General features: G+C 63.1%; 1 protein-coding gene across 1 annotated transcript in view; it reads right to left on the bottom strand.

Annotated features, from left to right (window-relative positions):
- Positions 1–2,234: 2,234 nt before the first annotated feature.
- The window catches only part of Il2rb (interleukin 2 receptor subunit beta), a 17,601-nt gene continuing 6,750 nt past the window's right edge, over positions 2,235–13,085 (bottom strand). The window contains exons 4-10 of the mRNA XM_027936742.2: positions 12,755–12,833; positions 11,750–11,855; positions 10,695–10,843; positions 9,635–9,800; positions 9,126–9,246; positions 7,298–7,382; positions 2,235–4,997 (exon numbers count right to left, since the gene is read on the bottom strand). Of these exons, the coding sequence (XP_027792543.2) occupies positions 4,251–4,997; positions 7,298–7,382; positions 9,126–9,246; positions 9,635–9,800; positions 10,695–10,843; positions 11,750–11,855; positions 12,755–12,833 (1,453 nt within the window). The 3' untranslated portion in view covers positions 2,235–4,250. The remainder of the gene's footprint in view (positions 4,998–7,297; positions 7,383–9,125; positions 9,247–9,634; positions 9,801–10,694; positions 10,844–11,749; positions 11,856–12,754; positions 12,834–13,085) is intronic.

Genomic DNA, 13,085 nt, shown 5'->3' with positions numbered 1-13,085 from the left:
AGCGTCTCCTTGTGCCTGGTATTTCTGCATGCAGGCTGCACCGTGGGGCCGACTCTGCCCCATAGCTGCCATGCTCCTGAATCTGCCCAGGGTCTGGGCATAGGTAGCATCCTGGGTGGTTCTGACAGAGGTAGCTCAGGGGGCCATGATCAGCCGACTTGGGGCATATCGGAGAGCCTCTTGAAAGTGGGCATGTCCACACGGGGTCCTGAGGTGTGGGTAGGAGTCCGGGGTGGATTGTTTGGGTGCAGATGACCTCAGACCCGGGGATCAGCAGGCACCAAGCCTGAGTCAGTTGTGGCCCCCACTCTCACCCCCCACACCTGGCTTCCAACCTGGAAGGGAAACCCAGAGTCCCAAGCTCACGCCACAATCTGTGCGGCACATGGACTCGAGGCTACCAGGTCTAGGATGACAATTAAAGATCATCCAGGCTGCCTGCCCAGTCACCGGCGGGGCCATGGAGTCACTAGAGCAGAGGGGGCACCTGTGTCTCCCAGGTCGGGCACCACAGCCTTAAGGAGCCAGGACAACAGGGAGTCACTGCAGGCTAAGCAGGGTGTGACATGGCCAAGTGTGGCTCTTAGCAAGACCACCCTGGAAGGACCCAGAGTGGCAAGAGTGGAGGGGCAGGTAGTGGGGACAGGAGGGCCCGGGAAGAGGCTAAATAGGGACCCTGTGGGAGGGGATGGCGCCTGGCCACGTGCATCCCACAGATGCGCTGAGCTCAGACGGGCCTTCCTCTTTCCCAGTCACAGCTTTGGACCGGGGCATTGTTTGCTTTTTCTAAGTTGGCTGCCAGAACACAGATGGAATTCTGCTATTTTCTGCCGTGGGCAGGATCTCTGAGGCAGCGTTGTGTTTGCCGTGGGCCCAAAGCTCTGCAGCCCGAAGCAGCTCAGTGAATCTGGGCTCTGTCGACCACAGTTCCCTTCTTCACCTCCCGGAGCCTCGGTTTCCTCATCCTTAGAATAAGAAGCAAAAACCTGCCCCTCGGGGTCGGGTGATGAGAGGCGCCTGGGGAGTGCCTGGAACAAGTGCCCTTAGCCCTTTACAGTGGGCCTCTTGGTCAGCTGGGGTTTGGTTTTGGGTTCTTTTGCTGGTCGGCTGGGACTCAGCAGGGAGAAAGGCAGAGGGGATTATTCACCCCAGACTTAGACCTATAATTTTGGGGGAGAAATTGACGGTAATCCGCTTGGGAATCGTGGGCGCTCAGAGTTGCTTGGACGGGATCTGGGAGGTGGAGGAGGAGCAGAGATGGGAGGGCGAAGGAGCAATCCAGCTCCACAGGAAGGAAACATGACCGGCTAGAAGCCCTCCCCGCCTCTTTTCTCCCATCCCCCAGATCTGCCTGAGGGCCTCCTGCTTCCCCAGCTGGTGCCGGCCTTTCTCCTGCAATCCAACCCAGGGGACCTCTCTCTGCCTCACTGCTCCCACAGTTGCCAGCTGCCTCCTCCTGTCCCTTCTCCCCAAGGTCCATGCTCTAATCCCCACTAGATGTGACACAAGGTGACTGTGGCCCATCACTCCATCACCACCTGGTGTAGGGTGACACCTTTCTGGACTCCCCACCAGCTCAGGTCTCTCACCAGACCCGACGGGACAGCTGGGCTCCCTGGGCTTGCCTGCTCAGAGACACCTGTCAGCCTTCCAGTCCCCCCACCCTCAGCCCACAGCGCTCCCTGCCTGGGAAATAGGAATCGGGAAAAATAAGAACAAAGGAACCTAAGAGGTTATGTGGCCCACAGGTGTCACCGGGTGCCAGCTCTGATCAACAGGAGGTTGCCTCTGGCACGGCACTGGAGGATCGAAAGCTGCATCCAGGAAGATCTGTGATCCATTAGCAATGTCTGCCACGAGTGGAGTTTTATGAATGTCAGGGATGGCCACCCACAGCCTGGTCTTCATTTTTATTTTTATTTTTTCTGGGCACTGAAATAGATATGTGTGTGTGTGTGTGTGTGTGTGTGTGTGTGTATGCACGTGCATGCAAGCCCTGCATGCAAGCCCGTGCATGCACATACAGATAGATATAAAGCCATCAATCAAATGAACCCTTCCCTAAGCACAGACCTGTGCAGGATGGGGCTGAGGGTGCTGGACACAGAGTAGGAAACCCACTCCTGCTCCTGAGACATTCCCTTTATAACCCTTTTGCTTCGGCTCAGGCAGGAAATTTCCATTTGGTCTTCCCCCTCTAGACTGAACTGAGACAACAGATTTCCATCAGGCAATGGATTTAAATACTATTTTGTTTTATTGTTTTTTACTTTTTACAGTTAGCTTTTATTTACAATGAAACCCATTTTCCCCATTTACAGAAGCAGTTTTCCTTAAATAAATGAATTTGAACAAAAATAGTGAAATGATTTAAAGAGAAAAAAAATATGATGATGGCCGAGCGAGCTCATGAAGAGAAAGAGATATTCACGAAAGGCCAGGACTTGAGAAACAGAACCTTCCCAAGGACTCTTCAAAGCCGTGGGGGCCAACGCTATTAACATTGTGGGGATAAGGAACTGAACGCAGAGAGGTTTGTATTTTGCCCTGGAACACACAGCAGAGTGCCAACGTGGAGCTCAGGAGTGACCAGACCAGGACCTGCAGCCCAGGACACACAGCAATTTAAGGCAGAAGGTGAGAAATGACACAGGTGTGATTCAGCCCTTTCCACAGTGAAGATCCAAGACTCTCACAACCTCAGGGAAGGGGAGTTTATTTTGGCCTAAAGAAACAGAAATTGTCAAGAGCGCCCTGGGCAGTTAGAGTTTCTGTGTCAGGATCCCGATGCCCTCAGCTCACTTGGTTCCACTTCTGGGAGCCTCATCCATAAGCACCTGCTCCCAGAGGCCGCCCTCCCTCCCGGAATTCAGACTGAGAAGTTATCTGATTGGCTAGATAAGGCTACGTCTCCCTGATTGGACAGAGTTTCAGCCTGTGGGTGGGCTTGTGGTCAGGCACCCAATCAGCTGCCAGCGGGACCCATAAGAAGCGCAAGCACGGGGTACCCAAGTCAGCCGGCTGCGGTCTGGCCTCTGCCCTTTGGAGGAGCGAGGCTGTGGTCACCCCGGTGTGACCAGTGCCCAGGGCAGAGGGCAGAGAAGCAGAGGAGTGGCAGGAGCACTGGGAAGGACAGGGCCACTTGAATGGGCAGGGAGGGCTGCGTCTTGCTGGGGCAGGCTTGGCCTCTGTGCGGGATCCTGCCCTCCATCAGCTCATCCAGGGAGCCCAGAGGGGTGCGGGGTGCGGTATCAAGTGCAGTGAAAAGACACTGAGGGCCCGCTTTCTGGAGGACAGCTCAGCGCGGAGCAGGCGGGCCCCGGCGCAGCGCCCCTTGGCCGCGCCAGGGTTTACTTTCCAGCAAGCCTCCCTGGTGAGCCGTGAGGCCATCGTGGAAAGATCGGCAGCGGGCATTCTGCAGGGGCGCTTTGTCCATACTTGGGCCACATTTAGGATGCAGCCTGCAAGCATTCTGGGCCCAGGAGAAAGCCCCCAAAATAAGTAACAGGGCCTCTTTCTCCAGCCACCTCGTGCTCCTAAAAGTGGGTCCTTCCCGGTGGAATCTGGAGATTTGGGCACATTCAAGAAGGCAGTGTTTTTCCCCAGGCGGAAGCAGAACTGGCCCTGGCATTTGAAGGATGCAACGGAGGCCATACCAGGTGCAGGAAATACCACACGCAAAGTTTTGGGATACAAAGCAGCTCCAAGTGGCTCAGTAGGACCCTGGTGAGGGTCCAGATGGGAAAGTCCTGATATGATGCTGGAGGAGCAAGTGCCAGGCCAAGAAATGGAGCTGGGCAATGGGGAGCCATGGCAGGTCTGGAGCAGGGGAGGGACCTGGCTACATCTGTATTGTGGACGCGCACTTGTCTTGTGGAGGATGGGCAGGAGGGGGCGGGGCTGGGGCAGGAAGCCCATTACAGAGGTTGGGTTGAAGACCCCTGGGAGCCCTGAGGACAGATGTCAGCAAATGTCTGTGGGATGGAGGAGAAGGGGTGCTTCAGAGGCTCCACTCATGGGACTCCATGAGTAAAGAGGAGGAGGGGAGGCCGACCCAGATCCTGGCTTGGACAGGGGGACCAGGGAGCAGCAATTGAGTATGTGGGGCTGGGTGGGGCCATCTGGATGGAGATGTCTGGGGGCAGCTGGACACCAAGCATCCTCAGCAGTGGACTGTCCTCAAGGACAGAACGCGCCCCTCTGCAGGCCTGGTGCAGCGGCTGGCTGGCCTTCCCCCACTGGACGTCAGTCTACACCAGGTGAGCTGGGTCCTGACCCTGGAGTTCTTGGAGGGACAGGTAGGCATCCGTGTTCAGGGCCAGGCCGGAGGTAGGGGCTCTGACCCAGCCTTGCCCAGGAGGGCTGGCCAGGCAGGAGTCGGCTCCTTCCCTGGGGCCGGGGGCAGGGTCCTCCCTCCCAGCCTCTCCCAGGACTAGCTCCATGGAGGACTGGGAATCCACCAGGTTGGGGGCTGCCCGGACAAGAGGCCCCAGGGACTGGGGGCCCCAGTCTTGGGGGGCTCCCTCCTGCAGGGAGGAGGGCGGCCTCTCTGCGCTGGCCCCACGGCCCCCGGGGGCAGTGTTGGGGGAGCCTCCGAGGAGACCGGGCGAGAAGAGCAGCAGGTCATCCCCTGGGGGGAAGGTGCAGTAGGCATCCTCGTCCCCGTTCGCGGGCGGCAGGGGCGGCAGGGGCGACCCCGTGGGCACCCCAGGCCCGCCCTCTTCGGGCTCCTCCTCCGCGCAGGGGTCAAAGGTGAAGTACACCTGACAGGGCTCGATCTCCAGGGCGTCGGGAAGGTGGAAGAAGAAGTAGCCCTGGTTGGTGAAGCAGCTGGTCTGCGAGTGACCGCTGGGCGAGGGCGAGGGCGCCTTGTCCTGCTGCAGCAGGAGCAGCTGTGTGGCCTTGGCGTCCTTGTCCAGCACTTCCAGCGGCGAGATCTCGGCCGCGGGGCCGCCCGGGCTGAAGGAGGTGGAGGGCAGGGGCGAGCAGAGCCACTTCTGCAGGGAGAAGGCCCCGCCAGCGTGAGGCCGCGGTTGTCCCCGCGGGCCCCCAGGAGGCCCACCCCACCCCTGGGCTCTGCACAACTCTGGCTCACCAGGGCCCAGGGGACTTCGGGGTTCAGTGTGGGCACCTGCTTGTGTCCAGCTGCCACAGCAGGGGACAGAGTCCCCAGAGTGCCGTGAGAGTCTGCGTGGACCAGGCCCCAACTTAATGGCACCAGGGCCCAAGGGCACATCCTGGGGGAGAAGCCGGTCCTGCCCCGTCTACCCCAGGCCCCAGCCCCAGGGTTACCAGGCCACGGGGACACGGGGCCACTACTGGCCTGACCCGCTGATGGGGCTTGTGCATGCGGGTGTGTGCATGAGGGCACACTTCCCCTCCCCACGCCAGGCCTGGGCCAAGGACACAGTCCAGATGGCCCAGGGTCCAGGCTGCCTGTCACAGGCAACCTGGGGCAGAGCCGGGACCCAGGAAACATCTGTGTGTTAATGGGGGGGACAGCGGGCCCTCATTTTCTTCTCCCTCCCAGTGCCCCACAGCCCCTCGCCCTCCCTGTTGAAAGCAAGTGCCCACCCACAGGTCCCAGCTGCTCAGAAGCCGACACAGTCCTGGTGTGGAGTGGGGAGACCCAGGTTCCAGCCCCGATCCTGGCACTTCCCCGCTGTGTGACCCCAGGCAGGCCACTACACCTCTCTGAGCCTGTTTCCACAGAGGTCAGCCACCTCCTTCTGACGCCCTCACTGCCGTCTGTTGGGTCAGTGAGGAGATAGATGTCAGGTAAGAAAATGGGGGGGGGGGGCTGCGGAGCACAGCGTAGAGTGTGGGCTGCAGAGGTCAGGGGACAGTTGGCTCCTCAGGATGAGGCCCAGTGTGACCCGCCGCAGGGTGGGTGAGTCAGAGAATCCAGCAGCCCTGGGTCCTGGGAACCCTCAGCAGCAGGGACCGGGGGCTGCCCTGCCCCTGACAGGCCCGAGGGCCCAGACCTCCTACTCAGGGGACTGACAGAGCAGCAGAGAGCCTGGCTCTCCGGGGCCTTCGCTGTGCCTGCAGGCCTGCGGGACACCTAGGAGAAGCCCAGCCCCTGCACACGCCCACGTGCACACACCCACGTGCACATGCCCACGTGCACACGCTGATCCGTGGGCCCGGCCAGTAGTGGCCGCGTGGCCTGGTAACCCTGGGGCTGGGGCCTGGGGTAGGCGGGGCAGGACCGGCTTCTCCCCCAGGTGCTGAGGGGAAGCCTCGCTAGCCCTGGGCCTCCTAGGGATGTCCCCTCCCCACGCCAGGCCTGGGCCAAGGACCTAGCCCCAGGGATGACCGCATGGCCTCCCTCTCCAGGAAGGAGCTGACTCCGGCCTCGGGGCACCCTGGGCCCTCGGAACTGGGGCTTTGGCTGGAAGAGGCATGGGGTGCCGGGGACAGCAGCCGCCAGCCCAGTCCCAGCCCCCAGCCCAGTCGCAGCCCCAGCCCAGTCGCAGCCCCAGCCCAGTCGCAGCCCCAGCCCAGTCGCAGCCCCTGCTGTGGTCCGACACAGCCCTCGAGCCTGGCCTTTGTTGATGGGATCCCGCTACCTTGACACCGGGGGAAGGGCTCTAAGGGTGACCCCACGCCCCCCTCAGGGGTGGGGTAGCCGGAGTTTTGCAGGTTCCAGGAGGGACCCCTGCTCAGTCCTGAGAACACACAGCGGCTCCTGACAGCAGGCCCCGCGTGGCCCTCCTGTCCCCCACCGCCCTCTGACCTCCTGACCTGGGGGCCCTACATGGGATAGGGGGGAGCAGAATCCCCTCCCAATCCCCGGGCTCCTGAAGCAGCTGGGGCTGGGGAGGGTGGGGCTGGGGCTGCAGGTAAAGCTCAGGTGTCCCCTGAGCCCACTCTGGGCTGCCTCTTCAAAGAAACCCGATCTAGGACCCCAGGTGGCTGAGGACCTGTTGATGTCTGTGATAAGTGGCCGGCTGCCCAGGGGCCAGGCAGCAGACAGTCTTCCCCCTGTCCCTGGAGCACTTCCCCGGGCCAGGCATTGTTCACAGGGCAGTTCACACAATCCTGTTTGCTCCCCACTTTACAGGTGAGGAAGCTGTGGCACAGAGAGGTTCTACGGTTGCCCAAGGTCACACAGCCATGTGGATGGCAGGTACCACAGCCTGAGGGTGTCCGTGCCAGAGTCAGGGACAGGAGCCTGCACCTGACTGGGGACAGCACACTTTGTCATTCTGTCTCCTCTCACTCAGGGCAAAAGCCGCTACGGCTGTAGCCACCTCCCCACCCCACTGTCCCCACTGCGTGCCTCCGCTCCTACCTGCAGGTCTCCTCCGTGCTCGGAGCTCAGCTGGGAGAAGAACTCTGAGGGGTCTGGGATGCGACACTTCAGAACCTTCTTCAGCCTGAACAAGGGAGAGGAAGGAGGGTGAAGAGAGGAAGTGGCCGCAGTGTCCCCTGCCAGAGCCCACAGCTCTGCGGGCAGGTCACAGGCCAGTCCACATTCACCCAGTCATGCAGCCAATATGATCAAGGTCCCACTGCAGGAGGATGCTGGGCGGGTTCTGGGGACACAGGAATGGCCACCAGAGAAGGTCCCTGACTTCAGGGTGCTGACATTCTGAGGAGGAGACAGACATATACCAGGCATGCCACAGTACCACCATCCTGTGGAGCAGAGTGTACTCAAGAGGACGCAGAGGTGGGCAGAGACCACACAAGCCAGAGTGGTCAGGGTTGGAGGTGGCTGGCACAGAGTGAGGCATGAGAAGGGAAGTAGGAGAGAGCCCTCCTAGTCAGGGATGCCATGGGTAATGGTTCAGGTCGTGCACTGTCCAAGGGCATCTGGCTTTGGTGGGTGGACAGTGAGTGGGGGGCTGAATTGCAGCCCTGTTGTTTGCCAAGCTGAGTGTCAGAGATCTGTGTGCATCTGCCTGAGGAAAAGGGCACTGTTTTCTTATTTGCATTAAAGTTCCAAATGGCTGGTGGAGGCCCTGGACCGTCAGGGTGTATTCCAGGGACAGTGGGAAGTCTCTGAAGAGTGTTAGATAGAGCATGACACAGGAATGGACTGAGGGGGGCTGAGAATGTCAGAACCACCGCACTGGGCCCAGATTAGGAGAGTGGGGCTTCCACCCCAGCCTCACTGCTAACTGGCTGTGTGACCTCAGGCAGGTTAAAATCCAGTGGCAGCCCCTGACTCGCTGCCTTCCCTGACTGTGGAGAGTCAAAAGGGATGTTGCAAATGGACACATTTTGGGCACAGTCCAGGGCTGTCTCTCCTTTCAGTAGCACCAGGGCTGACCTCAGGTGGCAGTGTCCCTGGATAGAGGGGTGGCCTCCTCACTACCCTTCCACACAGGAGCGAGAACCACAGCCAACAGCCCTGGTCCCAGGCCACCAGGCACACAGCACCAGGTCCTCACTATGGCCTTTTTTAAGACCCCAGAAAGCAAACACTGCCCACAAGTCCAGGTTCAAGGTCAGCCTCCCTCTGGGCTCTGGCCACATCGGCCTCCCGGAGTTGTGTTCCTGAGGTCCCTCCCTCTTCCTACCCAGGGCCTTTGCACCTGCCGTTCCTCTGCCTGCAGGGCTCCCCGTCCCCTCCGCCCCACCTGGGAAGCTCCTCCTTCAGATTCCAAGGGCATCATCCTCTCCTGGGGGACACGACCCCTGCACCCCCCAGCCGAGGTCCCTCTCCCTGTCACCTGCTCCTGACTCCTGGTACCTGCCGTCCCTGTCTGCGTCATTGCCTATTGGTTAGGAAGCACCCGCCTCCTCACGGGCTGCCCTGGGTGCTGGGAACAGGCCCGTGTCTTGCCCTCCTGTTCCCAGCACAGAGAGGGCTGGAGGAGTGGACACGCAGCCTGGGCAGACCCGGCAGGACCCAGGCTCGCAGAGAGGGCACTGCCCAGGGCAGGGCTCAGGGGCTCTCCCTGGAGGCCGTGGCCTCCCCGACCCCCCCCCCTTGGGCTGACACTTCCTGTCCCCACCCTCCTTCCTCTCCCTTGTTCAGGGCAAGGCCAGGTGTTGGTGGGGCCGGCCCTTGGGAGCAGGTGCAGGTGGGGCAGGGGCAGGGGCTCAGGGCAGAGCCAGCTGGCGGGAGTGCCCGCTGGGTAAGAGCGCGAGGAGCAGAGGGCCCTTCTTACCAAGGCCCGATGTACCCGAAGTTGGCCAGGAAGTAGACGGAGACCATGAGGCCCACGGCAACCCCGAGGCCCAGGATGGTGTGGCTGAACCAGGGCAGGGGCAGGGGCTCCTTCCCAGGGGCTGCCCAGGGGGGAGGGAAGCAGGAGACGGTCAGAGAAGAGGCCCGCGTCCTGCCCGGCGCCTGTGCTGGGGGCTGGGGTCCCGCTTAAGGCCACCCCTCCAGGAAGCCAGGCGTGACGCTTAAAGGAAATGACACTCCAGAGCCCCTGGGTTCGGCCGATCCCACGGGCCCATCTGGGGGCACACAGGGGCCTGGCCTGGCTTGAGCCTGAACGTCACAGGGTGCCAACCCGCCCTGCACCCGCCACGGGCCATGGAAGTCCCTCCCCTGGGTGGGCCCTGTCCCCGCAGGTTGCATCAGGAGCCAGCAGGGGCCTGGGGGCAAGCTCTGCGCCCCACCCGCTGCCCCAGAGCCACCCCCAGGTGCCCGCAGCCCCAGCCCCGGTACCTGCAGGCCTCGTCCTGAAGGCCAGCGGCTGGCTCCAGGGGCTCCACACAGTGTGGTCGCCTCGCTGGGGCCTGACCCGCACCTGCAGCTCATACGGGGTGCGCGGGGTGAGCTGCTCCAGCCAGATCCATTGCTGCTGCTGCCTGAGACTCAGCAGGGCGGCCTCCTGGGCAGGGGCAGGGCTGTCAGCATGGGGGGACAGGCCCCCACTGCCCACGGCACCTCCCACGGCAGAGCCAGGACGCTGGCCCAGCAGCGCCCGCCCTGATCTGCCACCCCTCTCCCAGCCTTCCCGATGGCTCCCTGACTGCCCAGCTGCTGGGTCCCCAAGCCCCAGGGTCACCCTGACTCCCTGCAACCTCCACACTGAGCCGTCTGCCCGTGGGTGTCTCCACCAGAGGCCACCTGGGGACCTCCACTGGAGTCCCATCTCCGCAAGGAAGAGGGGTGGCTCCACAGGTGCCCACCCTCCTCGGATGCCTCTTTCCCTTCTTCCTGTCCCCCAGACACGTGGGCTGCGTCCTGCCTGTGAGAGGCATGACGTCCTCTGTATTTGGAAAAAGGTCACCTGAGTCCCAAGTGGCCCTTGTCAATCCATGTCCCCATCTCGCATCCTCGTGTCTGCCTACCGCCCTCCCTGGGAGCGTGTGTCGGAGTCCCCGAGAGTGGCCAGCTCCCCAGCCTGGCCTTCCACGCTCAGTAAACGAGTGCAGAGAGGGATCAAGTGAACAGAGGAGTAACTGGGGACCCGCGGCCCCCCCGGACAGGGCACTCTGGAGCGTGGAGAGGCTGCTTCGTTGCCCTCTGAAGCCACACGGGGCAGACGGTGGGCAGCAGCTGCCCCTTGGCTTCATGGGTCTTGTCCTGGGGGCTGTGTGGATGCACCCCAGCTGCATCCCCAGGCGGTGGGCAGCACCATGCAGTGGGGGAGGTGGGGACAACTCAGCCACCCGCCCCTGCCTCGGGCTGGCGGGACTTGGCTGAGCTGGAGGACAGACAGGAAGTGGACATGCAGCAGGACAGGGAGGAGCCGGGTGGGCCGGGCTGGGCCGCCTCCTACCTCCCAGCTGTGGCCCGGGGACCGCGTGCGGACCTCAAACTCCAGGTAGGACTCGATGTAGTGGGAGACCAGGGAGGTGCGCCAGGTCACGTTGCATGTGTGGGTCCCAACCTCGAGGACCTGGAGGGAGTCGGGGGCCAAGAGGCGCACTGGGGACAGGAGAGAAGAAGGGACAGCTGGGTGCCTCTGGGTGGTGACAGCAGACCGTCAGGCACCCCTGCACCACTGACCCTCCCTCCTGGCCGCCGTCCCTCCCCTCCCCCATGCTCAGGGCTGTCCCCTCCTGCAGGTCCCTGCTCAGAGCCTCCTGGCCGCCAGCCTGCTGCTGTCCCTCCAGCAGTGACCACCCACGGCGCTAGTGTCTGCTGTGGCTCCCTTTTCTGTCTCAGCCCCACAGAGGGCAGGACTTGAGGTGCCTGGTGCCCTAGCCCTGGAATGGCCCCTGGTTTTCAATGTGATGGTCACAGGGGATTCTGAAGCTGACCCTCCTCTCTAGGGCTCAGGTCTGAGCCAACTACGTGCCGAGCGGCTTCCTCGACTGGGCTCAGAGTCCCTCACCAGACCGTGGCCAGGCGGCTCTGGGTACCTCCGGAGTCTGCACCCCTGGTTCTCGCCACCCAGCTCTCCCCTAGAGAGGTCCCCCAGGTCAGGGGAAGGGGGTGGCCACCGGCCACTTCCAGCCAACCTTCCCAGAGCCCTGCTGGGCACAGGCCTGGGGCCAGGTGCTCAGAGAGGAGCCCAGGGCGAGCGAGGCAGTGACACGTCAGACGGCTGAGCTCAGGGCTGGGCGTCGGGTGGGTGGCTGGAGGAGGGGACCCTCGGAGCCTTCAGGGTGGGGGGACCTCCTGGGTGGGTGGCCTTCCAGATGGGCCCAGCATGCCCGGGGCTCAGAGGCACTGCTGGTGGCCCGGGTTCAGGTCCAGGCTGCAGGGCGGGGGCCAGGGAGGACAGCCAGGGCCACCCCTGAGCCCAGGGTGGGAGCTGTTGGCGGGTGGTGATGGGGACAGAGCCCTGCAAGGCAGGAAGGGGCGCCCGGCCCGCCGGCCCTCACTCACTGCTGTGGAAGGGCCTGAAGGCCTGGCTCTTCAGCAGGCGCCACCGCCCGTCCTCCCAGCAGACCACGCTGATGTTGAGGACGTCCACCGAGTTCACGGGCTGGGACTGCAGGGAAGAGGGGCCGTGTGGCTGCCAGCCGCAGGGGGGCTCGGGGACCGCCTCAGGTCAAGGCCTCCCGCACTGCTCCCAGGTGGCCTCTTGTGGCTCCAGAGGCCACGCCTTCCTCACTGTGACCTGTGGCCACATCGCCTGTCCCCTGACCCTCGAGAACCCACAGAAGCCAAGGAAAATGTGGCCTGGGCGTCCCTGATGGAGAGTGCCCAGATGCCACCCGGGATACGGCCATGAGCCCCCCAGAGGCAGCCAGCCGGCAGCCCCCAGGGCCAGGGCCAGTCCCAGCTGTGCCCTCCCTGGCTGTGACCTCGGGCAGGGGCCCACCCCTCTGACCCTCCTTTCTTCATGAGTGAGAAGGGACGGTGCTGGGGCCACTCACAATGTAAGGACCCATGGACAGCAACAAAGCCAAGCGCCCGTCCACGCGCTCCAGCCTCTCGAGTTCCCCCCGGGGAGCCGCCATTACTGCTCCCGTTTCACAGAGGGGACACCAGGGCACTGAAGCTGCCCAAGGTCATCCATTTGGGGGACGATGCCACCAGCCCTGCTGTCCAGCTCAGTCCCCACACGGCCCTATCGCCCTGCGTGCCCAGCCCTAGCACGAGTCCCCTGTGGGTGTCCTGTTACTGGGGCTGTCCCCATTTGACAGGGACGATGGGTGTGTCACAGGACCCACAGAGCGCGGGGGACGCGGCCTGGACAGAGGCGCATGGCCTCACTGGTCCAGGGCAAGCCAGGCCAGGCTGAGCTCTGACCCCGGGTCCCCTCCCTCCTGCCGCCGCCTCCTCAGCCCGGGAGCCGGGGAGGTGGCCTGGCCACGCGTGTCGGCTCCAGGGCCTCTGGAGACCCCGTCCGGAGCTGGACCCCAGCTTCACGGCTGGGCTACTCACATCCGGCTTCCCGAGGACCAGGTCACAGGCCCAGGACGCCTGCCTGCCCGGGGACAGCTCGCAGGTCTTGTTCCAGGGCCTGCAAGGCAAAAGGGCGTCCTGAGGAAGAGGGAAGGGCCGCGCACTGGGGGGGGACCCCTCTCTGCCCTGGGCAGCTCTTCTGCCACCTGGAGAGGACCCGACCCCCACCTGCCCCCCAGTGCTCCCTGGGGCAAGCGCCTTCCCCGCCCTCGCCAGCCATCCAGAGCCCAGAGCTCCGCAGGGCTCAGGGTGCCGTCCTGAACCTGGCCTCCAGAGCCCCAGGACTCAGTGCCACCAGGAGCCAGGCCCA

The sequence above is a fragment of the Marmota flaviventris genome, chromosome 3, assembly GCF_047511675.1.
Source record: "Marmota flaviventris isolate mMarFla1 chromosome 3, mMarFla1.hap1, whole genome shotgun sequence".
Classification (NCBI taxonomy): Eukaryota; Metazoa; Chordata; class Mammalia; order Rodentia; family Sciuridae; genus Marmota; species Marmota flaviventris.
The sequence above is the reverse complement of the archived record's forward strand: the minus strand, read 5'-3'. Positions and strand labels throughout refer to the sequence as shown.